General features: G+C 34.7%; 1 protein-coding gene across 2 annotated transcripts in view; it reads left to right on the top strand.

The window, feature by feature from the left end:
• Positions 1 to 26,360, top strand: part of LOC117235285 (tyrosine-protein kinase transmembrane receptor Ror) — a 350,830-nt gene that overhangs the window by 284,431 nt on the left and 40,039 nt on the right. For both annotated transcript variants that reach the window (XM_033497157.1, XM_033497158.1), the window contains exons 2-4: positions 6,519 to 6,612; positions 18,646 to 18,856; positions 19,341 to 19,500. In XM_033497157.1, coding sequence (XP_033353048.1) covers positions 6,519 to 6,612; positions 18,646 to 18,856; positions 19,341 to 19,500 — 465 coding nt within the window. The remainder of the gene's footprint in view (positions 1 to 6,518; positions 6,613 to 18,645; positions 18,857 to 19,340; positions 19,501 to 26,360) is intronic.

Below are 26,360 nucleotides of genomic sequence, written 5' to 3'. Positions count from 1 at the left end.
GAATTACCAGCGAATAACGAGTAAAATATGGAAAACGTTGGGAAATTCTGTTGATCCCGAATTAAACGATGTAGCATGATCGATGAGTATCGGAAGCAAACGAATCGAAAATAAATTCAGCCCTGGGGGAGCGTGATCAGGCGTCACAGCGAACTGGAAAGTATTAATGCGGCAATAGTAGGCCGCAACGCGGCAGAAAACCGAGTCGTCAAGCATTTTAAATAATCTCAAATCGGCCAAGCGACGCGAAAACCTAGCGGAAGCTACCTTCGCGTTTTTTACGGCCTCGAAACGAATTGTTCGCGCATCGGTCCGGTAACTTGGAAAAATAGCGCCCCCGTTTGTTACACGGGGTGCAGCTTAGGGGATGAAATATTAATCTATTCGCGTCATTAATAATAAAATGGAAAAACTTACAGTATAACTATAGATCAGTTAGAATCTGTTTCCTGGTCATTCGAAAGTGTTTCATATCTAATAACAGACTGTTCTATAAATATTGATAATATTTATAATATTAGTTAGTACCTTGCACATGGTATATTTTAAAGTAGAAAATATTTATAATGATTCGCATAACCATTGTTCTGACAATTATAAATCTTAACAATTTATAGTTTTCTATGTATGCTTTTTTTTTATTTAATTCTTTACATTCACAATTTGTCCAGTTTGGACATTTGGTAGAATTATGTATGCTTGTACGACGTACGGGCTTCACAGTGAAAGAGTGAACAGAGAGAAACAATTCTTACGTAGGTTTACTTATGTTAATAACAATATGAAATTGCGTAAAAATCTACAGTTTATTAATAATTTTTAATCCTATGATTATATAGAAATTTATAGCTAACGACCAGTAAATTAAAATCTCATTTATTTTTAAGTTTATATTTATTATTACTATGAAGTTCTGGTCACCCTGTGTAGATAAAGGCTCGTTATCGATGTCACCAGACCTCTGGCCATCGAATCCCTGGAATTTTTCCGCCGATTTAAATGCCAGCCGCGTATATGCCGGGAATGAACAAAATTCGACGGATAAAGAGAGAGAAAGGAAGGACAGGAAAAATGTAACCAGCTTCCAACGACGAATAAATAAAAATGTTCTGACGTAACCGTGTTCTCGTCAACAGGGCTCTTTGAAGTGCTGGGTACACATGATTGGGCTTTAAAACTTTGTCGAGTTTGTTTAGGTTGCAAATATAGAATTAAAGGGGTGACTTTGTGCGCGTATAGCGTGGACTAGACTCTTTTCTAATTCCTTATTCCTTTCGTTTTATCACTATGTCGAACGTGTTTTGTTTTCCAGAGAAAAATTAAATTCTCATTTTTAATTCTGGTTTATTAAAGCTCTCGTCGAGCGAACGTTTTAACGAGCTCCGATTTTAAATACTCGAGAAATTAAATTTGCGATATTCACGTAATGAAATTTATTAAAAAGCATGGTTATTTGAGATAATATGTAATAATGTATAAACTGAAAATAAAAACACAAAGAGAGAAAGGAAGGAAATGGCTATATTTATTCTTCGTTTGAATTTTTCCTTATTTAGGATATTCCGGAATATATTTAGAACTTGATGCGAGTTTCATCTTCGAAGCAAAATTAGGATGACTGTGATACATTTTCTACATGTTATAACATAAATGAAAATTTAAATAAACCATTGGATTCAATAATTACGAATGTACGGATACTTCTGTAATTTACCATAAATATAAAATAATAATTCTGATCTAACTTTCTTGCTGTAATTACATGTGTTAATTAAAATTGTACTCGTAAAACATCAAACATCAATTCGTTTCACCATTATAAAATGCAAATTCCTTTTTCACGGAGCAACTGATCCCCGAACTTTTAAGCGATAACGTAACACACAAAAGCTCGCGTAAAATTCAATATCCTTCTCCGATCGTCCGATTACAATTTACATCCACCGCCACAAAAGGCAACACGATTCAAACAAAAAGCGAAACACTTTTCGCAAAATTAAATCCTCATTTCGTTGCCATTCAACAATTCCCTCTTCCTATTGCCGGTTTAACTCTCCGAAAAATACTCAGCTTCCATGCAGCAACAAAAGATAAGCAGAGATAGAGGGGCGAGAGGGAAAAGGAGAGCAAATAAAATACAAACAAAAAGAAAACGAAGAGTACAATAGCGTTCGATTTTATTGGCCCTCTCTGGATGCGTGTTACGTGGACCAGCACTCCGGGGAATCGTACGCGTTTTTCCAGTCCCGTCTATCATACGGGATGTCTACTTTTTATGAGCTCTACCAGTGTCGTGTTCGAAAACAGGAGCCAGATTTAGGGAACAACCGCTGACTTTTTCGTACTTTTGGTTCGTTTTTGTGTATACCGTGAATCGAGGAAACATTAGTAAAACAGAGTAATGTTTGTACGTATGAATTCTTACACTTTTTAACGAAATTTCCAGACTCTTTAAGAAAGAAGACGTTTGAAGATAGAACAAAGATCATATATAGAGTGTCTGATTTTAATTTATTAATGTGAATTATTGGTGAATTATCTTAGATGTATATGAAAAGTTATTAACTCATGTATATCGAATTATCCATTAATTAAATAGATTTTCTAAATTTTATTCTGTAAAACCTAGCGTAAGAGTGATAAGAAAAATAAACACAGGAAAATAATGCCTTACGTCTGTCCTTGCCTTGCAGATAAATTTTACGAAATAATATTTAATATTAAAAATTATATGATTCTATTTAAGAAATCGTATGACCTCTACGCACCCATTTATGGAAAAACTAAGTACACCAAAATATGTTTCGTTTATACATTAAAATCGGACGCTTTACTATAGATCTGTATACGGAAGAAAAGTTAGAATGCAAAATTTCCTCGTATTTACATTAAGTATAATCAATGTTATGTTAACTAAAATAATAATTTCATCTGAAAATAAAATAAAATTGTTTTGTGTCTCTAAAAAGAAATGTAAAATATAAAAATGTGTTCCAAGTGAACAAAGCAGTTCCAAGTAAAAATTTCTCCACTCTGTGTATTAGATTCGTAGCAGTTCAGATAATATTTCCTTATTTATAATCAATAAAATAATATATATGTCATCTTCGAAATCGCAAGGAGTAGCCGGCTCCAGCCAGAGGGTAAGCCAAGTTAGAGGAGGCACAGTATTGCAAGTTTAAATTTGCACTTGGCACCTGATCGGCTGACGTAGCATGAAACCGAGGGATGCAACCATAGGAAGGGGTATAATTCGCTCGATTATTTAATAGCTTGGCCTAGCGCCTGGCTACAACATCGAGCAGATCCCTGTCTCGTGGATCTTCCGAATTGCAATCTATATTAAAGCCCCCATGGCGAATTACTCATTAGTAGATTAACGAGCACCACCATGCCAATGTTAATTGGAGTTTCCTATAGAACTGAAGATATTCTGGCATATGCGAAGCATATAGAGTTCCCGGATGAATAGAGGAGATTTAAATAAACTACTACGTAGAAACGAAACTCTCATCAATTTCATTCGAGATTCATTGTTTGATTTCTGAAAAATGAACACTATCTTTAGAACATCTCTATAGAACATCTAAATAAACACTTCTGACATTAAATAATATTGTATCTTCAAGAACTTTTGAAACTTTATTATTTCATGTTCTTCCTCGTTGAAAATAAAAATCAGGGATCGTAGAAATGAATTTATGATTACGTAGTCCCATGTCTACAGGCCAAATGAGTTTAGCATCCACTTCTGCATATTCAACAGGAACATACAACGCATGTATTTATCATAAACCCGCATCTCGATACATCGGTACATTGATAATTAGCCTACTTGCATATGTTCTCATTCGTATTCAACATTTATTACACAGTAGCCGAAACTTAAACATTAACTGAATTTTGAAGAAATTTTCTAATCCTTAACTCTGCTCTAGTCTCCATCTTACTCTGCTATTTACAAGCAAGAAACTTTGTAATATTTCAATGAATATCTTAATGTATACTTGAAACGAAAAATCATACATATTAACAAAAATTCTTCCATACTTGTTCCACAAACTTATAAAACTTGTTAAGAATAAAAAAACACAATTGAGTCTAGAATGGGTTTAAAATAATCCAAAAAATAGATATATTCTTTTGATCAGTAAAGTATTATATTAACATTGGTGCTTGGACTATCGTAGTTAGCACACTGCGTGTCAATTATACAAATCTCAATGTTTTCAAATTAAACGATTTTCAAAAAATAAAGCCGCTCTATCTATCTTTTGAACGATTAAAATATAATTTTGAACACGAAATATGAAAACAACGACAATATTGATTTTGAGATATTATGTATGTGGGAGCTTAAATCACGCATAAGATAATGCAGATTATTGCACTGTATATACAGTCAGGGATCACGATGTGATTTAGATTACGGTGTCAGAGATTATGGGAACGATACCGATCGTTCCACGATAAATTCCATTATAATCCAGATTATTCTGTGTGATATCTCATCTGGTAAGCCACTATGTCAAGTTCGATTCGTAGATTATAGGGCGATTCGAGTCGTTGAACAAGGAATAATCGCATGTATGAATTAGCAACATTTGCTACAGTTTGAAGCTTAATGCTCCCTTGAGTAACCCTGTTGATGAAGCTCATACGAAAACTAATGTTTCTTAATTAAGATAAATAATCGTACATTTTTCCTTACACATTCAATTTGTAGTTAACAAGCCGTTAATAATAAAATGACGATGTATCGTAATACAGTTACAAAAAGTATCATATTTGATGTTGAGGTTGAGGTTGACTGATCGAAGAACAAGTGGATGAATTTGTAATAGAAAAGTATATTGAAATAATTAATGGTATAAGTATAAGTTTATGCTGATTCAGATCCTTACTCTCTTAGTGTTACTAGACAATGGAATGATAGGGAGCACGTTCATATATTTATAACAAAAGGACATTACCAAAAAAGTTAAGCTTATAGCTTGGGCTAGAGGCTACAGGGAACATAAATAGAAATCTGTTTATGTGTTCCTTTGTTGCTAGACCTTGCAACCCAAAACATAATGTATGTTCAAGGGTACAATAATATGCACCGCTCCTTATTTAGAATATTTCTGCGTAATAGCAGACTCTAGGTCACGCATATACATAAATAAAGATGTAGAGTTTTTCTTGAAGTAGTTACTTCAACATTTGATATTTGATTTTGATTCAAGTTTACTTTAAACTTTAAACTTTAAACACAAATTAAAATATATGTAACCAAAACTTGCGAGAATGCCCAATAGAGTTCTAATGCAGCTTATCCTCGCATAAACCATCTCTATTCAACGTCTCGTCATGACGTTAACATCGTACATCAGGCTTATTATCGTTCCTACAAGATATCAGACCGCTAATAGAGTTAGCTGCTTGAAACTGACGTGACGCTGGACGGAAGAAGCCGATCGTGTTTCGCCCTGACAGAATCATCGGGTTTTGTGTTGCGTGAACCGCGAAGGGGTTGGAGGATGGTCGTTTGCACCTTCGAGGGACGGCTGTTGATGTGGTATTTGCGCAGGTGTAGGAAACATCGAACGTCAACGTTGCTCGATGTAGTTGGACGTTCCGTTGTTAGACAGTTGGATAACTCGAGATGCGAATGTGCTTGGCATGCTTGTAGCTCCGAGCTTATGCTTTTGAGGCCTACTCATTTTCAGGCCTACTCATAGATTGCTTTGGTAAGAATTAGGATTAATCGTGTTAATGTCCTTCGGCGACCGCTCATTTAGAGTGTTAATTAACGAGATACAAAGCTTCAACCTAAAAAGCTGAGGTTCCAGGACTAACGTCATACGAAGCGCAAGCTTCCGAAGATCGAAGTCTCGCAATCAGTCTTATTCCAATGCGAACATCTAATTCTAATTTTAGGTTAGGAACACCGGATCCTATTTCATTTTAGGGACGTTTTATGTCCTCATTTTGCATAGATAATATATACACATATACAGGGTGATTTTTTTATTTTTATTCTATATTTTCGACTTCTTTTTTTGCGTAGAATCACCCCCTTTCCGCTTGTATCACGTTACCAACCACCCTGTATATGTATAATTAGCCATATATTTATTAGTTCAATTGCATATCCTGATCTCCTCTCGAAGTTCAAGCTAAAATAGTCTAAGCAACATTATATTATGTTTTTCATGTATATAGACTAACTTGTTGAATAATTTAAGAATTGAAATATTCTACTAATTTAAGTATTTCTCAGTATCTTCACTTTATCGTATATTATACATAGATATCTTAATTATATGTATGTAATGACGGTCGTAATATATCGTGATATAAATAAATAAATAAAAATAAATTATAATTACATAATACTCTAATTTACGCCATGTACTTTAATTTGCTCCTCTTTCATCTATAAGCTTTTATAATACACATGAAACATTATTTTGTGTTTTAACTTATGTAAATTCATTCGATATACATACTTATAAAGAAATATTGTTTCACAGGTGAAAATGGCGACGTCGAAAATTTAGATCCAAACGTTCAGGATTACACCACTGACGAAGATTATAATGACGTGTATGATGCAACATCCAACGGGTACGTAATCAAATATTCTTTTTTCTTAATTGATATCTGATACTGATTTTGTGATGAATACATTAGAATAAATTTCAGAAATATTTAAAGAATATTACTAATAACTGCGTCAGCCAATTTATTTTCTCAAATATTTATAGATGGCGGAAAATTTTAAACTACTTCACGTCAATCTTTGTGGCACTATAAACGAAACAAATTAAATCGAAATTCAAGTTTCATAAGTTTATTATTATTACAATTTACTACAATTGAATATTTTATATATTTAATTTAATAATTTAATATTGTATATATATACATTGTTTATTAATAACAAATATTCCGTTATAAGAAACGAATACCGCGGGAAAACAAAGGTGCAGTAAAAACGTATTAATTTCGCCGACATTCGCGATGAAACGTGGTTTCGGACTCGCGAAAGTTTCACGCGTACACCGCCAGCGATCGTAAATATCGTTTATTAAAGGACGGCAACGGGTTAAAATTTCAGCGTTCTTTACAACGAACACGTAACACGTGAAAATTATGTAACAGGGGATCAATTTTCTGGCTTTTACACGTCAGGTCGCGCGATCGCCAACACTTTACCGTTGGCATTTTTTTCCATGAAAATTTCGGTTATACACCGTTATACAAAAAAGAAAGGATGTTTTTCAAAGAAGAGGTTTCCAAAGTCAACTGTCTACAGATGTGCAATTGAAAATTCGTTTAGTTGAAAAATATTGAGGTGTGGGGTGACGACTGTGAACGTATTTAAATATTTATTGTAAGAACCTTTCATAAATAAATTATGCGTGTTATATAGTTCGAACTAAATCTGAAAATGTACATAAAAGTTACAAGATAGTTATTACATGATATTTATTTGTGAAATTGTTAAATGCGCTATGGAATTGTTTTGTAGTAACGAAATTCATCTAACAATGCGATAAATTGTTTTGTACTCTTCTCCTATACTTTTCACCTGCGCATATTACATTTTTCTTGGTATATTTTCAATTCTTTACAATTTGGATATTCTGAAGAATTGCTTTTTCCCCAACTTATCTTCCATTTTACGCTGCTAACGAGGATAAAATTTGGGAAAAATATTAGAGAAATTTTATTGAAATTTTATAAAATTCTAGTAATGATAGAATGTTTGTAAAGTCTGTTTTCAAAAATAAAGCTATACAATACAATATTATCAGTATAATCTCATTATTTCTACCGATTTCGTAAAACAATACGATTCCATTTGCAACTCATCAAAATAAACCAAACTAAACCGATAACCTAACAAACTTCAACGATCCTCGTATGAATCATCGTCAATCAACGAACACAGCGTCGATCGTTACCCACGCAGAATTAAATTCTAGATACATGAGGCTGTATGCATGCTTACAAGTTCACCCTAGCGCAACATTGGAAAAGGTGTTAAAACGCTGAGAGAAGGTATGGCGGTCGATGAATCGTTAACAGTCCGACGCGCCCACACCGTTACGTCACTTCCTTCGCTTGGCAGCTTTAAAGCAGTCAGAAGACCGTCTCAGACAGGGATTAGGCGTTCACAAGGTTTCTATAAATAATGCAACGTTTAACCTCGCTTGAGGGATCGGTTTTGTACCCCACCTACGTTTCTTGTCCCGGGAACAACGTTTTAAAGTCACCATGCAAATGATCGAGCAAGGCCAAATCGACCAAGGATTACCGTCAAGTCAGCGTTTCTAGGCGAATTTAGATGTACTTGTAGCTTACAGTATTTCACTCTAGATTAGTTAAGTTTATCTTAACTGATAACAAATATTTTGCTTTCGAAGTTACTGAAACTTACAATGCTAATGAGATTACAAAATGTTTTGTATAATATACATATAAAAGGAATGTCGGAATACTTTTGTATTGTATGCCAATGTATGTAAGATGACAGCGATGACGATAAGGTAATTCAATACGGAATTTATTGTTAATTTAACTTCGTTAAGATTAGTTGGTCATTTAAGTTAGATTATTTGCTTCTTGTTCGATGGAGAAAGATGTGTCGCAGCAACGTCTGGCAGCATCTCTGTCAGCTTTCCTCGTCAACAAACCCCTTGTAGAAAGGGGTTGCAAGAGAATCGGGCGTGCATCAATATTAATGGAGGCACGTGGCGTTCGGGAATAATGTAGTTGGCTGAAAGTCGGCGACCCGTGGCACACACGATATCGTAACCATAATGCTCTCGCTTAGATCGGTTACGACACGTAATTTCAATCACGTTCGTCGCATTATCGCCGTCATTATATAGCCATGTAAATCACATGGAGCGTATGTGTATGGAAAACAGCCAAGTGGAACAATTCGATTGGTTAAGATAAAGGATATGTGAGGAAAATCGTATTATTTATACTACAACTATCAAATTTGGTAAAATAGTAGATTTCAGATTTTTTATTTCGCTGAAAATATGCAGATGCTGCTCATAAAATTATTATTAACTTTGGTTAAAATAAAAACGTAATTTCGTGCAGATCTATCGTCATGTGATTGTGCAAATTACATAGGACGTATGCATGGAGAAAAGAAAATGGAAAAGTCTATTATCAAAAAATTAATTCAGCAGGTCGAACGTACACATCGTGCCTGCTGACTGAATCTTTCGTTTCCGAAATCCGTAACACCCGATAGCTAACAGGATAAAATTCCTAAAAGAAGAGGTTCGAATCTTCGGAATGTCAGAATTAGCTCTATCGACGGGAATTAGCTTGTCAGAAACGAAGTAGAGAATTCAAATTTAATCACGCCCACAGCTTTCCATGTTCTACGACGCACGGGAAGTGGCATTATTAGCTTTCGAATCGAACCAATCGAGCCGCTTCCTTATTAAGCCCCGCGGCATCCCCTGCGCTCGCTTTTCCATCATGCGAACCCATGAAATCCTCCCCTTTTCTGCTCTCCTCCGGCCTTCGTCCCCCTTTTTTTAATTCCACATCTACATTTCCGATGGAAAATTTCACTCATCCCTACCTCGCCTGAACGTAATTTTTCCCCAACGATAATTCTGATCGTCATATTCCACGATTTTACGTCGAGCATATCGATAATATTTCATAAGCCAACCTTGTAGAGGGCTGTCAATAAGTAGGTTAATTTTGAAATCGGATGAATATTATCAAAACTCGTGTTAAATTTGTTAGAAGAACGATTCAAAGAAATTTAATACTTTAAAACGATAAATCAACCGTCGTGTATATCTACTGCATTTAACTATATGCTGAAAGGGTTGATATCATATTCTTTGGGTAGCATTTTTCCGAGCGATATATTTATGGCTGTATAATACACGAGTGATAAGATATACAACGGTGAAACATGTTCAAAGACATTTTCACAAAATTCATAAAATTCTTAGGATAATTTAAAGAAATTTATTAGAAATAGATATATATTGAGATATGTATAATTTTATGTGCTAGACTAGATTAGCCACGTAGTAGTGACACACTTATGTGAAGATGAGTGTATGGAAGTATGTGTGTGCACAGCTTCTCGAAAAACAGATGAATGTAACTGTTCCGTTGGCAGTGTGATATGGAAGATGAAGGCAAAGAAAGTGCTGAGACGCGTGCAAATGTATATCGAGGAAGATCCTGGAAATCCTTTATTAACTAAATCTAAAACTATTTTAATATGAATTCTAAGTGTAACCTTAGTGTTCCTTTACTTTTATTTCGGCGATTAAGATCCACAATTTTCAACAGTATATATTGAATTGATAAGAAACAAATAACTACATCAAAATGATTGGTATTTCCGCTTTTGCAATTATTTTAATTATACGAGACTTTTTGCCAATATTAATGTTTTGTTTTATCGAGACAGAAACATAATTACACAATTGATTATTATATACGTGATATTACCTTGAATCTAATTAGATGCCATGTACTATGCAGAACATGTTTAGCTCGGTAATTTTAGTTTGTTAAAATATCTCAAAATTCGCTATATGATGACTGTGCAAACTGTTGATTATTCTTGGCAATTATACTTGACGTTTATTCCTAGTAACGACGTTTTAACATTTTAATGTATTAATCATGTATTCATTGATCGTGTATTGATTGAAAAGTTTAGAGCTCGAAGAGCAAGCGAGTTAGTTTAATTTTTCATATTTTTATAAATATTTACGTCTATCGCAAACTGTTATTAACATTCGTCGTTGTTTATCAGAAATCGCTATGAAAAAGCAAAGAGCCCTTCTCCGATATCTCTTGCAGCAACAACGCATTCGTTCGAAATTCCCGAACTTTGAATATAAAACAGGAGTTACTCTTTCCACTCTTTCCACGATTTTCCCGCATTTATCGAGATTTCGCCAGTTACGAGAGCAAGAGCCGCGGCGACACCACGAACGTACTGACGAAAACGCCGCCTCCTCAAAATGCATAGAATTACTTTGCATGGTAAACACACGGAGGAACTGGCCAGGTCTTTTTCCAGACCTCCGCCAATCCTGTGTCACCCTTACGGCGAATTTCGCGAGCGCTGTTAATTTCGTCCCGTGTCGTTTGACGTCGAAAACCGGTCGGGACGTCGTTAATGCATGCACCGGTGATTTCAATTTTGCGAAACTTCCGCGGGCGTAACTTTTTGTCCTCGTGTTCTCCACCATCACCTCCCCCTTAATCCCCTGTAATTTGATGATCCTCTAATGGCAGCGCGTAAAATCGACCGAGACGTGGAAAAAGGGATGGTTAGCCAGGGAAAAATAAAAGAAAGTATAGCGAGTTGCCGACGACGTTGACGAGACACGATTAAACGCGATTATTCGACAAAATCACGACGATTTTCTGTTGATCTTAAGGTTTTGAAATAAAGCAAAGGTTTGACGAGATTGTCTAGACGCTATAATACAGGTTTGTTACGTTTGTGATATAGGAAGTTAGAACCTTTAGGTGTTTCGAGTTAGTTGAACATTTTATTGATAATATAAAGATGAAGAAACTGGGATAGAAATATATAATATTAGTTTGCTATATGAACATTTGATTTGAGAAAGGATTCACTACAACCTATAAAATTGAATAACGCTTTTTTATTCTCTCCGCTTAAATATACAAGCAAATCACTATTTAATTATTTATACGGAAAGTTCTGTCTAATTTGATTTACCTGTGATGTAAGCACTTGACGCACTTAAAGTACTTCTTTTACTTAAAATAACAACTAGTTTTATTCTCTTCGACATGCTTCAAGAATTGAAAGAAAAATTGAAAAAAATTCCAAAAAACGTAAAAATTCAAAAGCGTGGCATACACAATCATTCGGAATTAATGTTTCATCTCAGCGCCCACGCATCCGCAATTCATCTTTGATTTGATTAAATAAAAACATAAATGTTTTAGAAAATGGCAGGATTCCGAAAATTACTTTCTTTTTACTACATTTTTCCTACTTAGATAAAAAGATAGAATCATGTATTTCGAAAATGAATAGTTTACAACTGTAGGAATGTTCAGAAGGAAAACTTTCAATTCGATTTCCTCTATTTAACATAACTCTTCGTTCTTTTCACAAAGCGATCAAAATCATACTCTTTACCGGAAACAGAACAAACACGATTTCTGTAAAGGGTTATTATCATTTTACACAATTTAAACGATTCGTGGGTCAAGAACGGTTAACCCTGAAGGCCACAGGTGCACCGGAACTTGCCGATGACTTAGTGATCATAGCTTGATTTATATTCAATAACCAACGGAGGTTAGTTACTCGCCACGGTCGTATGCAATCACGTTCCAGTGTGTAAACACGTGCGTACACGAGTGGACGCGCGTGTCCTTGTGTCGAACGAGGAACACGCACACGCATGCCTTGGCAAACGTGGTGATTGCCTCTGCGCGCCAAGGGGTAGCTTCCGGTTTGCGTAACAGTGCGCTCCACTTGCTCGATACCTAAGAACGGCTATGGGCTACTGTGACAGTTTCGTGATGCTTGATGGACGATATTACTGGCCTTAGTAGCTGTTTTAGTCGCTCGAATATACATCAGTATCGTTGGTAATTATGCGACAGATCGAGAATTCTGATTATATTGTAAGGGCGTGACTGCCTTTCTGGAACGTTGATAATTTTGCTTAGATAATTGAAAGCTATTTTGGAGAGAGAGAGAGAGAGAGAGAGGGAGGGAGTTTTTAAGATTAAGGAGATTAGGTTTTTAAGAGGCTGATATTTGTATTAAACCTTTTGGAATTGAATTTCTTTTACGTTGTCTATACTGCCTTGTATAAATATTAGCATATCTATTTTTAATATTTATGGGAGAATCGTAACGAGTTTTACTTTATTTAATGTTTTCCATTATAAAGGAAATACGATACAAATAGAATAAGAGATTTTCAGATTTATTTCAAGAGGTACGTTATTTTATTTTATACTGATATTTTTCGATACGGGTTGATATATTTTATGTAGAGACACGAGTATTTTAGAATATAAAGCACACATTTTATTTTATATGAGTGTGTTTCAGTGTTAATAATTTTATACGAGTGATTGCGAAATTTTATATAGAAACGCGTATATTTCAAGAATTTGATGATTTCATTTCAACCGTCGAAAACTGTAATACCTAATGTACTGTGTATGTCTATATGAAAATTTTAGATATTCCATTTTATTCGACAGATCGACAATTGTATCGATTGAAAATATCTTATAAGATTGATCGATTAGTTTTATTTTAATGGCCAGAGATATCTTTTATGTACAAATGTCTGCGTTTCGACTTTATATATGCTGCTTTCATTTAAAAGATTAATAACTGACAAAAATACTGAAACGTTAAAATTCCTATTATCTAATTTATTTTAAGAAAGAAAAAGCATTTTAACGAACATATGAACCTATAGCATTTTACTGACTGCGAAAAACACTCATATATTATTTACCAAAACTTCGAATAGCACAGGAAGAGCTGAAAAATTTCAAAACCAAAGATAATAATAAAATAAACAAAAACATATTCGCATGTTAAACTGGCGATTGAAACTTGGCAAAATCAAGAACTGAAAGTGCATCGGATCAACGAAATCAATTTTCCATTAACCACAGCAAAGAAACGTGGAAACGACGCGGTAATAAATTGAAAAATTCATTAACCTGATCGTACACGATTCGATTAAATTTCAAATTGATCGTGAGACCAGAAAGGCAAACGGAACTAGGCGATGGATTCGATTAACCGTTCCGTCTGGAACGTTTAAAAATTGTACGGTTTAATCTGTCTCTTTTTCCTTTTCAATCGAATTTTACGCGATAACTTTTGAAACAGCAAAACAGCGGCTACGCCGTGATTGATCGGAACGAGAATTGACTGGATCCGAAACCGGTGTTGTTGCGAAAACAAAGGAACGAACGATGGAATTTTCGAGCAGGCTGCAGTTTAATTAATCGCAAGGGAAACAACAATCGACTCTGCGTACCTAGTTTCATGTTTCCAAGACAAACTCTGTGCATCTGACGTGCACACGAATTGAAAAGCCCTTTACATGATCGTCATTCGTCGTTGTATTAGCGAAGGGTCTCGTTTAAGCAGATGCATCGAGCTTGAAAGGGCGAAACTTGAGGATAAATTTTGACTGTAACTCGTACAAGGGAAATAGAGTGTCGCGTGTTGAATATATCGTTGCCGAAAGCGAAATTTATACTCCATCCCTGGCGATACTTCATTCATACAGCTGCCTTCTCGGATCATTCTCTTTATTATTAACGAGTTTCTCAAATTTGTGGAAAACGTAAGAGAATCGTCGATGACCGTCTTAAATTGCAATTATTCAAATTCATCGATCTTTCCAGTCGTTCGAATAATTCTAAGCAGCAGTGTATCTCTCATTGTCAGTGTAAAACAAACTGCCGTAATCTTTCTTTTAACCACTTCCATCTCGAAGATACGTGTCCGTAAACGAAGGAGGATGCACGGAGCTCTAGTGGAAGTCGCAATCAATCGTGACTTCCGGTAGATCTCGACGCACGGGGGAGAAAGTAATCGCGTATATTAGGGCAATATAAATCCGGCACGGCGGACGTTGTCGCGCGACGTTGCGACTGGAATATTAAGTATGAATATGTTAATGGACCGGCACCCTATTCTTCTCGCCCTTTCGCGTGGTGGCGCGCCGCGAAATAATGCATGACCAGAACTTTCCCTTATCGCCCTGGTGATGTACGATCACCAGGGTCGCGCTATTTACTCGAGTGTTTCTGGAAATGGACTAGCCAAGATTTCATCGTCTTTGCCCGCTTGATCGAGACAAGAGACACACGCGGAAATATTATTCCCTTACAGATCCTCTTACAATGTTTTCCGGTTCGTATTCTCTTTCTTTAGTGGTCTCTTAACGTACAGTCTCTTTCGACCTAATCCATCAAAAACGTACAATTTTCTTTCTAGGGGAATTGTTTCTTGGATGCATAATAAGAGTATATTTTTATGACAATATACTTTTTAATACGATAAAATGCAAAAGACAAAATACGAAGCAACAGAAAGCGTGTGGCCTTTAAAAACACGAATTTCTGCGAGAAAGAAACATAGCTCCCTTTTCGCTTCTCCTTCACATTATCGACATAATCAAAATTCCTTCGCCAATCGGGCGAAACTTTCAAGCTGAGCGACTCAAAGGCCGAAAACTTGGCTGCTTTTAACGATCCCCTTCAAGTTACATTGTTAGCGGCGAGGTTACACGAAGTGGCTGCAGAGATCGATCTGCATGTGGGTGGAAACGCTGACCGCCCTGAGGGCATCTGACGTGGGATCGCCGTTGCATAAAAATCCGTCAGGGACACTGGTCCGTTTCGTGTTAGTGCTCTCTGTGTCTATCAAGGTGCGTTTAAACGAGCAGGAACATAAAATGAAAGCAACAGCATTCGTTCGTGCTCGTTTAATGTAAACGCCCAGCGAGAAAATTGCTCGCAAATGTATTTATAAGAATCGAGCAAACATTTTTGGAGTATTTTTAGTGCATTCTAAGAGAATTCGTACGTACGATTAGCAAATAAACGAACAATCGCCAATTCGTCGTTTACACTTTAACTGTTTCACGGCGCATTAAAATAGTGGTGTGATGCTATAACTACGTTGAAAAATTTCTAAAAAAAATTGTTTCATCTAGATTTCTCATATAATCATATAATTATAATTATTAAATATGTACTGCTCACGTGGTAGATTTTAAAATAGGAAATGTATAGTGATTCATGCATTCACGTCGTCGTAACAATTATAAATCTTAACAATTTATAATTTCGCGCGTGTTCGTGCAATGTACATCGTCGCTCAAAAATCTTAGAACGGTATCTATATTTGCTTGAAAATTACGGAAAGTTATGTAATTATCAAACCATATAGAGATGTCGCCTAACAGGATACATTACGCGATAAAGAAAGTATCAGACGCGAGTGTATCATGAATTTTACTAAAAAGTATATCCACGCTTCAAGCTTAGGAATCTGCATCAAATATCGAAGTTTTATAAAAGACAGAAGGTGTTTTAAAGTTTTTAAACAGAAGTGTGTGGACTGCATTAATTTTACTAAAGTAGGCAACAAGCATTCGTTCGCTTAATCGAAACGCACTTTTACTCGAAAGCACATTCTCTTTGTTTCTCTCCCTTCTTTACTTTTGTTTTAGTTCTTTTGTTTCACAGCATCGAACAATGAATCAATTGAGTCTCATTGGCATGGTTAGATAACTATGATTTAATGTGACAGCAGAGTATGAGAGAGTGGGTAGTTCAAGTGGATTTTGTGTTTCGGTTATTGGAGCCGGATTAAATTTAACCCTGCCACATCGAGAAATTTGCCGTCCACGTTATGCCAATGGGTCTCGAATTGAATTTCGTCTGCGTGAAATATAACGGAGATAGCCAATAGAGGAGAAAAATTGTGTATTTTTCTTCACTTTTTTTTAAATAAAAATTTAATACAGTATGATTTATGAACTTGTACCTTATGAACAAGGAATAGATTCGTTTGGGAAATTTTAAGTATAAATCTTAAGCAAGCTTTTAATCGAAGCATTCTTTACAAGATTAGATCTCGAGGAAAATTATCTCCAGAAAATTCTAGATGCTATAAGAACTTTGATTTTGCCCGTTATTTTGCTCATCTGCATCTTCTTTGATTGGAATCTCCTTGGATTTTTTAAAATCCTGCTGCAATACAACGTACTATGCAATGTACAGTGCAATGCGCTTTGGATATTATCGATTTATCGTTATTAAAACGCAAGGCATTTTCAAATAAAGAATTTACGGAATATTTCCCAATAATTATTTATATTTCGCAATAATACCTGCGATGAAGTTTGAAAGAGAAAATTTGGCATTTAGTTAATTTGTTCTTTGAATACTTGTCACCCTATGTACGCTCTATTTCGATAACTTTTAATTGTATCAAAATTTATTTTTATTTCATAATCTAGGTAATTAAATTACTTCCCTCTTCATATGATATTTTAGGAATGAAATATTTAAAGTAACATAATGTACTATGCATTTTACAAAAATCTCGGTCTTTGGCATTTATCTTCTCCGTGCAATTTATTTGATTTGTCAGCCTGTTGTATTACGTCGATACGAAAGTTCACTTATTTTCTATTACATAATATTAGAAGTATAAAAATATTTTTTAGACTGATGTGTTATATTGACAATATCGAACAATGTATACATTAAAAGATTATTAAAAAAGAAAAATATAAAATATCTTTTCCTTTAACGAATAATTTAGATCGAAACAGACGAACAGACCTACATATACATATTTTTCATATTTTAATAAAAATAATTCAAAGTTTAAGTATTTCAATTTTATCATTTGTTCCCTAAAATTTTAATTGCAGCAATTTACTTTTAACTTATTTACCTATTTACTGTTTTCATTTTTTAACAAAATTCGCTGAAAATCGAAGTCTTTCAAATTACGTATCTATTTTCGAAAATTCTAATTTCAGCAACTCGATTTTATTTTTATATTAATTTTACAACCTACTTCGTGTATCCATTTTATTTTTTATTTTTCCTTTTTTTCTATAATATTATATGCCATTACGCGGCTTTTAAAACACGAAATATTTTTAAGCGGCACGATTTATTGTGCATTTTAATAAATGCTTCCAGGCAACGCTTGTAATATGCTTGTGTAAGAGGCATCGTAACAAATATCCAGTCATGGTGGAAAATGTTTTCCCGCGCCAGGGCTTTACACGTTGTAAAAATCCAAATACAAGGTATAATAATCGTTGAATTTTTGATATGTCGCTTCACTCTACACCTGTAATCATGCTAAACGGAGCATGTAAACTGTTGACTGATAAAAAATTTAACCCGTGTGTCCTGAGCGTTCTTTGGTCCATTTCTCGCGACAACATGTTGCTCATACATTTCAATGAGAGCACTCCAACGGGTGCTCGGAAAACATGTATCATCAGCGTATACTTGCCGGAGTTTACTTTTTAAAATCATATTAAAGAATGATTAATGGCGTAACCTTGGTTATTATCATTTTCGCTGGCGCAGCAAACATCACGAAATAAATATACAATATTTTACAATATTCTACGTAGAATACTACTTTGGGTTGATTAATAAATTTATTCACTTTTTACTATATATATATCATTTGCATATATTCTATACCATTTCGAAGAATGCTATAAAAGTTGTTTAAAGACTTAATTAACAGCGCTCAACGTACTCTTTTGAGGGAACACGACTGAATTTGCTACTCGATCTAATAAATTATTATTCAGCCTAATACTATTCTGCAATTTTATAACGATAGAAAATGGTGGTTTATTTAAAAGTATTTATAAAGTTATACATTTTATAAGACCTTTCATCTAAGGAAATAAACAAAGTTAAATACCGATCTGTTATTTTGAAATATTTAAATACCATAATGTTTGGTAACATATTAGTGATACTTACCTCGTCAGAGATATAAGAATATTTTATTTTGATCGTATATGAAGTGTTTTAATTTATTGTTCTTTTACTTTATAGAACTGACATGGAAGCTGTATCTGGAGCCAAAAGTGGCACGTTAAAGTTCATACGCACTTTGACTAATATCTCGAGAGATGCCGGTAGTGTAGTGCACATGCGATGCGAGGTTGTCGGCGATCCTCCGCCAACTAGAATCAAATGGTACAAGAACGAAGCACCTCTCGAAGAAAAGCGGCCCAAGATCACTATAAAGAAGATACCTGCGCAGGTAATATCAACATTTATTAATCACAAATATTTACCTTTAATTTTTCCTCCTATTATAAATACGAAATAAACGGCAAATAAAAAATTCGTACAAATAACCTAACATTATACAATAAAAGGACTTTTTAGGAATATTTGCAATTTTACACGTAACTTCTAATGAGAATAACATTCTAACTTTCGTAATTATAAACATGTACCCATGAGACTACAGTGAGAACAGGAGAGTTAAAAATTTGTGCTTTACATTGGCCAAATGCAGAAATATGTATGTTGTATATGAGATGTAGAAATACCTATGTAGATGGAGTACGTTGTACCAAAGTATAGATCATGTTTATACTAGATAAAATATCTTGAAATAACATCAAAAATATTTTACTATTTCTAGCCTTGTTTTATGTTATTGTTTATTAAATATGTTTTATTATACATATATATGTAATGTGAATAGGAAAAAAAGAGAAAATATTTGTATTCCTCAGACACATGAACATGCTGCGAAGAACATCGCCGGAAGCCGCCTAAAAATCGTCAACTTAGATGTCTCTGACATAGGGTTCTATGCTTGTCGTGTAACGAATGGGAAGGATCAGATCCAAAGCGAAGGAACCCTTCGCGTCGATTCGTCCAAAAGCAGACACGGTGAGTCAAATATGAATTAAAAATATCCTACCAAATATTTGTACAACTATCCACCAATAATAATTATTCAACAATTATTTACTAGATCTTTGTTTAAACTTACTTGAAAGATATAGGAGTATTGTCACTTAACAAAGCATTCAATAATAGAAATATGAAATCAGCTAGAATAACGAACAATTAGAAACGAGATTAAAATTGCAACCAGATCAAAAACTAAAATTCGGAAGAAATAAAACCGAGATTAAAACTCGAAAGGGCAAAATTTAAAGAATAAAAGATAGATAACACTGACAAAATTCAATTGTATTGATACCAAAAACTAGATTTATTTTAGCTTTCTTCTACAGACACGATCATCAGTGAAACTATTTGTTTGCATCAAACTAAATATGTATGTATTTGTATCTTTGTTCCTCAATCGGAGAGTTCGAATTCAGTCCGTGGGTAAACGTTTCACGATTTCGAACAAGTATCTATGATGACGAAGAAAAGCTTTTCGTGATCTCGAGCGAAGACGTGCGAAATATAGGAAGCTTTAACGGAGGATCGTAAAGCTGTCAATTCGACTCATCGAAATTCCCTTTTGACGTCTACTCGGCGAGGACGTGAGGGGAAATTGATTCCCCCGGGCAAAGTGATTCCTTTTAGAGAAAAAAACGTCGAAACGCCGACTTTGGCCATTTTTTTGGGACAATGTTTCGAATAAGGCAAAACTTGAAACATTAGAATATTGTTTAAATTATTTCAAAATATTTTATTTATTTTCTAAAAATACATGTTGCTGTACACATAGCGAATCAAAATAATATTTCTTTCATTAATACAATAAAATATAGTAGATATAAAAAATAGATAAAGGATATTTCACAATTTCACCAATATTAGTGTATTTTTTATTCAGAGATAATATTCAATTCATTGAATTCATTGAATTTTAATCGTTGAGAAATCTAATATTATTGTATGAATATGAGAATTTTTCTTTCATATACAGTAATACATTAAAGCTACTTATTTATTTCGAAGATGTCAGAAATCATAGATTTCTCTTTTTCTCATTTAAATATTCATAAAAATGTTATAACATTTTATAGAAGTATCAAATATTTATATGGGTTGAATCATAAGATGTTTATATGAATGAAATATTTATAAAAAATCCATACGTATGAAAACGCTAAAATAAGTACGAATTTATCTGTCATCAATGAAGTTTATTTAACTATTTCCCAGTAGCAATTTCATGACCAAGTTTACGAGGATGCGACGTGCAGGGAAATTCCTCGTGCTCTTTACAAACGTTCTGACAAGTCGTAAACTCATAAAGCATCTGCTTCTGAAACACATTGCACGCAAAGTTAGCGAATTGCAACCAAATGAAGTGCCTTCATGATGTATGAAACTATATACGTACGAAAACACCATTTTCTAAGATGCAAATTCCTACGTCCGTCAGTTTATCAATTAACTTTTACTTTACTGCCAAAATTTTACGAGTGCTTACTCGAGAAACCTCAATTTATTTACAAAAGTCGTCACTTTACAGAATTATTAGTTTAATAGAAAAATATCGACACTTTCCGTGCATATTGCACAAAATGAATTAGGCAATAAAAACTTTAAATATCTTTTATCCTATTTTTAGTTATTATGATACATCTACTGCGCATCGTTCTTGTACAATAATTCGTAACATATATTATACTTTCTGAATTTTATTCTAGACTTGTGTTCGCTTATTATCCAAAGAATATATATACATATAATAATTACTTATTTTACATTCTATAGTAATGTTTAGTTTGCTTTTTATTTATTTTCCAGTAGATAAAATGAATTTTATTATTAGCTTTTAATTAAAATTTTGTAATTTAAACTTTACATTTACGCTGTCTCTGGTCGCTATATCGATCGCCGCATTATTTTGTATAGTAATACATAATTTGCAACACACAATTTCTAGACACTGTTGAAAAATTTATGTTCATTTATCGATTCCTGACGTTTATTCTCTAAATAAAGTGACCAAATATTTGCAACGTTTCTCTAAAAAAAAGTAGAGAATTAAAAAGTTTTAGCAACACGAACGCAATTAAACCTCTTTCGTTTCTACTATCTCTTTCACAGCACACCTGCGTGTTAATAGCTCCTGTATACGGTTTCCGTGTACGGTGGTAATTAGAACAGGCCTACCACGTTTTCCAACAAAGTTCAAACGCGACACCATCAACAAGTTCTAATCTATTTTCACGGATGTGTCGCCAACGCTTGAAACGTTGGAAGAACCGTGCTGTACCGCTAAGAGTCTCTTCCAATTCCAGGCTGTTAGAGTTTCTTCTCACCATTGTTTTCGGCCCAAAGAAGCTGCAAGATGTACCGCGAATTCAATTCTCCGAACAGAGAATTGAATTGAGCAGAATGTACGACGTTGCTTCCTGTACGGAAAGCTCAGTGTTGTTTTTCGATACTCTTTGTGCTATTTCGAAGGACAATCTTTTTTATCAGAAGAATTTTTCTTGTTCAATTATATAATCTTCTATAGAATAGAATGGAACAAAGTATATCATGGAAAGAATTTTAATTATCGTGTATATCCTAACGTTAATTATACACGATTTTCCAAGGACGAAAAATTCTAATTTATCTATTAAAAGTCTCACAAAATCCACCTTAACACGTTCATCGCGTACCTTCAAAACTATACTGAGATTGTAAACACGAATGAAGCAACGGACAAATTACAACCTTATTCTAAATTTTTCAGCGCAACGACAAGCCCAAGAATGTCATATTCCCCACCACAGAGACACAAATGTCCCCCCCTTCTCCTAAAAAAAAAAAAGAAAACAAGAAAGAATGAGAAGAAGAAGGGCGAAGGAAACAAGCTTCGAAGGCGTATTAAGGCCGATGCCAGGGCTAATTCAGCCTCATCCCCGTGGAGCTTGTCGTCCCTTATAAGTCGGTATTCAGCCGGAAAGTTTTCGCCCGGTGTCTCGAAGAGGAATTTCGCGCGAGAGGAACTTTCGAAACGCTGCCTTGCCCGCCAGCGATGAAACAAAACTGACAGCGTTCCTCTGACGAAGTTACCGGCCGACACCCCTAACAAATTCTAATCTAATCGGCAGCGAGAGTGGGCCGATGCACGGAGGAGAACGTTTCTTCGCTTGTCGCCCCTCGATGGACCCGATGGCCAAAGCCTTGGAAACCCTTGGCGACGCGGAACTTTAATATTAGCACTCTGCAAGTCAAACTCTGCTAGTACTCTCCTCCCCGATCCGGCAAGATTCGAAGTTCTTTCCACTCGTTTCGATCCCCCGTACTGCGCCCCTCGTTTTTGATCCTTTGAGAGGACGCGTCGTTGATACGAGCCTCAGTGGAAATCCTGGCAATGATTTGTTTGACAAGTTCAGTCTCGATATAAGTTGCTGGGAGATTTTTGTTTCGGCAGCATGTTCATTTTCTATTTATTTGTTCTTTCTTTCTTTCTTTTTTTTCGACTAGACGAAAACCGAATGATAAGAGAAGAATGGAATAGAGAGTGGTGAAATTTTATAGGAAGAATTTTTGTTATTAAATTATTTACTATATAATAGGATAGAATAGATAGTGGTTTAATTATATCTACAAACGACGCGATTCAAAAGTATTAGTTTTTCAGAAATGCATGTTCTTTTAATTGCTGAGCGAAATATGGCACAGAGATTTTGTATTTAACATCGTACATACGATATCGTATTATTGTGTTATTTAATATCGCACATTAAACTATTAACTTGTTAACAAGTTAAGGAGGCTCTATATAAATAAGTAGATGTAACTAAAAGAACAAAAAATGAAAGGACAATTTTAATATTTTAAATATTTTAAGCCAAATAGAATGTCGTTAACGAGCCTTTTATATATCTCCACAAATCTCAAAGATTTATTTATGTCGATAAAAAAAGATAGATAGATAAGAAAGAACAAGATAAAAAAGCAATTGAAAATCACCCGAAGTAATCAAACTGCCAACGTCGATTTACTTGCTTAATGTAAACAAGACTTCGCAATTTCGAACTTAATCGTTGGATGGTTTTTGGTTGGAGATCAACGTCGCTCATCGCATCATCCTCTCTCTCTCTCTCTCTCTCTCCCCCTCTCTCTCTTTCTCTCTTTCTCTAATGTTTAATTCGAAAAGGGGCGAGAAGTCGAGTTAATTAACACGGTGCTCAATTATTCAGGGCGGGCCTAATAAGCCGTGTCGAAACTGTTTGCCGCTGGTACACGATCGGAACGAGTTTGCGTTGCGCGCGAGCGTCAGTGGGCCTTTTATGGCAAGGTGTTGCTTTCGGGGGATGGTGTTGACCTGTTTAAGTGGCGTGGAACGTAATGATTCGTGAAGTAAAGCGCCACTACAGCTGTGACGGAGATTTAAATGGGAAGAGGTAACGCTCTGTTGAAGAAGTATTCGGCAGAACTGGAACGTGTGTTCGAAACTCAGGGCTGGTACCGTCCCTTGGAAATGCGGGCAACTGGATTACATGTAATTTAGGAAGAGGTTGGTAAGTGGCTCACATTGATTCCTTGCGGTGAAATGAGGTTTTTTTGAACGTAGGAGCGTCGTGAAATCTGGAAAGATAGAAGGGTGAGTTTAGTGGTTGAAAGTAGACTTGAGGTATGTTTGAAGTTTTTAACAAAAAGAAAGGAAAAGATAAGATGGAATATTTAAGATGATACGAAATAGAAATCTAATGATTATAATATGAATAAAATTAAAAAATAATCATACAAAGTATATAAATGTACAATATTCAGACACCTTCTTCGCCAACCTTTTACGCAGAAACAATGATGTAGCATGCACAGAGAAGGGAAAATTGGACAAGGTAAATGGCTACGCTAAAAGGACGTCCGACCTGCACTTTCCTAATTCACTTATCCACGTTGCCATCGAGTTTTTAACGAAGAGGCTGAACACTTAGTTATCGTGAAACCCTGCCACCCAAGTTCTCGTGTTTACTTTAATCTGTCGGATGAGATCTTTTAAAGAACCTTCACGTGTTTGTTATAGTATCGCGTGGAACGTTTAAAACCGTGACTTCGCGGTAATAAAACGCAATTTAGATTATCATATATTATATCGTAGACTGCGACAAATAGTGGCTACATTATTATAATTAGATATTTATTATCCTATCAGGAAGTTATTAGAAGTATTTTAAGATTTTTTTTATAAAGCAATCCTCTGTGATACCACTAGTACAAAATTATACATACATATATATCCTTTTTTTTAATTTATTCCTCTTATTCTTGATTTGTTATTTGTTAACTAAATTCGTAATACTTTATTAATCTACTATCACACGAAAACAACAAACCAACCCTTTAATAATCATTACATTATTTGGGAATTATTATTTCCTTTTTCTCTAATAATAATTATTTTACTCTGTGCAATAATTATTATAAATAAAACGATTATTAATTTCTGCATTTCAAATCAAGGTAAAAGTCTGAAATTGATTGCAATCTCTTTTCCACAGAAGCGAACAAAGTTCTCTTTACAGATGATTAAACGATTCAGTGATGAAACCAATTGCAATGGAAAGGATACTTTACACAACATCTATTGTAAAAAAAACCTCGCAAAATGCTTTGAGTCGAGCAAAATTTTCAATTTTACAAATTCAAACGAGGCCCGTGCACGCGCAACTACGGAACGCTACATTTAAAAGAATAATACTACAAGAGTAAAAAAGGGAGTAAAAGAGAAACAAACAGCGATCATTTATCGCACCGAACGGAAAGAACTTTCCCACATAATAATTGTATTCGATTTTACGCGTCACCGCCGGCTTCCACGAGCGTTCATGTTTTCTGCATATTGAAAGAGAATCTCGCGAAATTTTCCGCGCTGATCGACCCGTCCCCGTTCACCGTTCATCGTTCAATGTTGATGAATATTCAAGTTACTGTCCATAATTTTTCATATAATTCCGAGTCGCGTCGAGTTCTCTATTATTTACAATCGATTCTTTTATTTGCACGAGAGAAGGGTAAAATGGCTGTGAAACGAACACAAGCAGTGGGAAAGAAAAACGAAAGAAAACTAAAACTGCTTCTTCTCATTTTCTTTCTTTCTTATAACAAGAACAATTTTTGTAACGCACTTGAAGAAGTGCATACATTTTCGGTATTATGAGCTCATGTATTTTCTCTTGCTTTAGAAATTATCGTTTTACTCTGTTCAACGATGATCGTATTATAGCTATTATAGACATAACTATTATGATGTTCACTCGAAAATTTCAGAAAGTTCGGAGAAAATTATTCGTTCAGTGAGTACTATACTGCTATGAATAATTATGGACTGAAACACACTATTTCTTCAATATCACTAAAATCTATTGATCATTCCTGGATATATTAAGTGAAATTGCTTTTGTAAAGAGTAGATTAAACGCTATAAAATATCAGAAGATGTTACATGCCGAATTATAGTCTTTTCATAATGGAAACAGGAGACGAAAAGACAAATTTTCAATGGGACAGTTTTCACACAGCCGCCGCTACAAAAAAATGGTTTCAAGATTTCGGAACAGGATTATTACCATGAACAACATTGGGTTCTGATCTGAACGTGATCGAAAACCCGCAAGGGCAATTCTAGCAAGAAAAGTTTACACCTCCCAGCGTGGATGAATCACTCGCATACACATCAAAGTGTTAAAGTCTAAATTCGCCTTCAGCTATGAATTCTTGTATCAAAGGCCGAATAGATATTGAAATTTATTCGAGTTAAAGAACGAACGAAATTCTGCTGTAATACATTTCGTAAATCAATTTTCTACGGGATATGAATAATAGTCGTAAAA

Source organism: Bombus vosnesenskii, unplaced genomic scaffold, assembly GCF_011952255.1.
Source record: "Bombus vosnesenskii isolate JDL3184/JDL3185 unplaced genomic scaffold, Bvos_JDL3184-5_v1.1 scf7180000013315, whole genome shotgun sequence".
In the NCBI taxonomy this organism is placed as follows: Eukaryota; Metazoa; Arthropoda; class Insecta; order Hymenoptera; family Apidae; genus Bombus; species Bombus vosnesenskii.
This window is presented reverse-complemented; position numbering and strand designations above follow the sequence as displayed.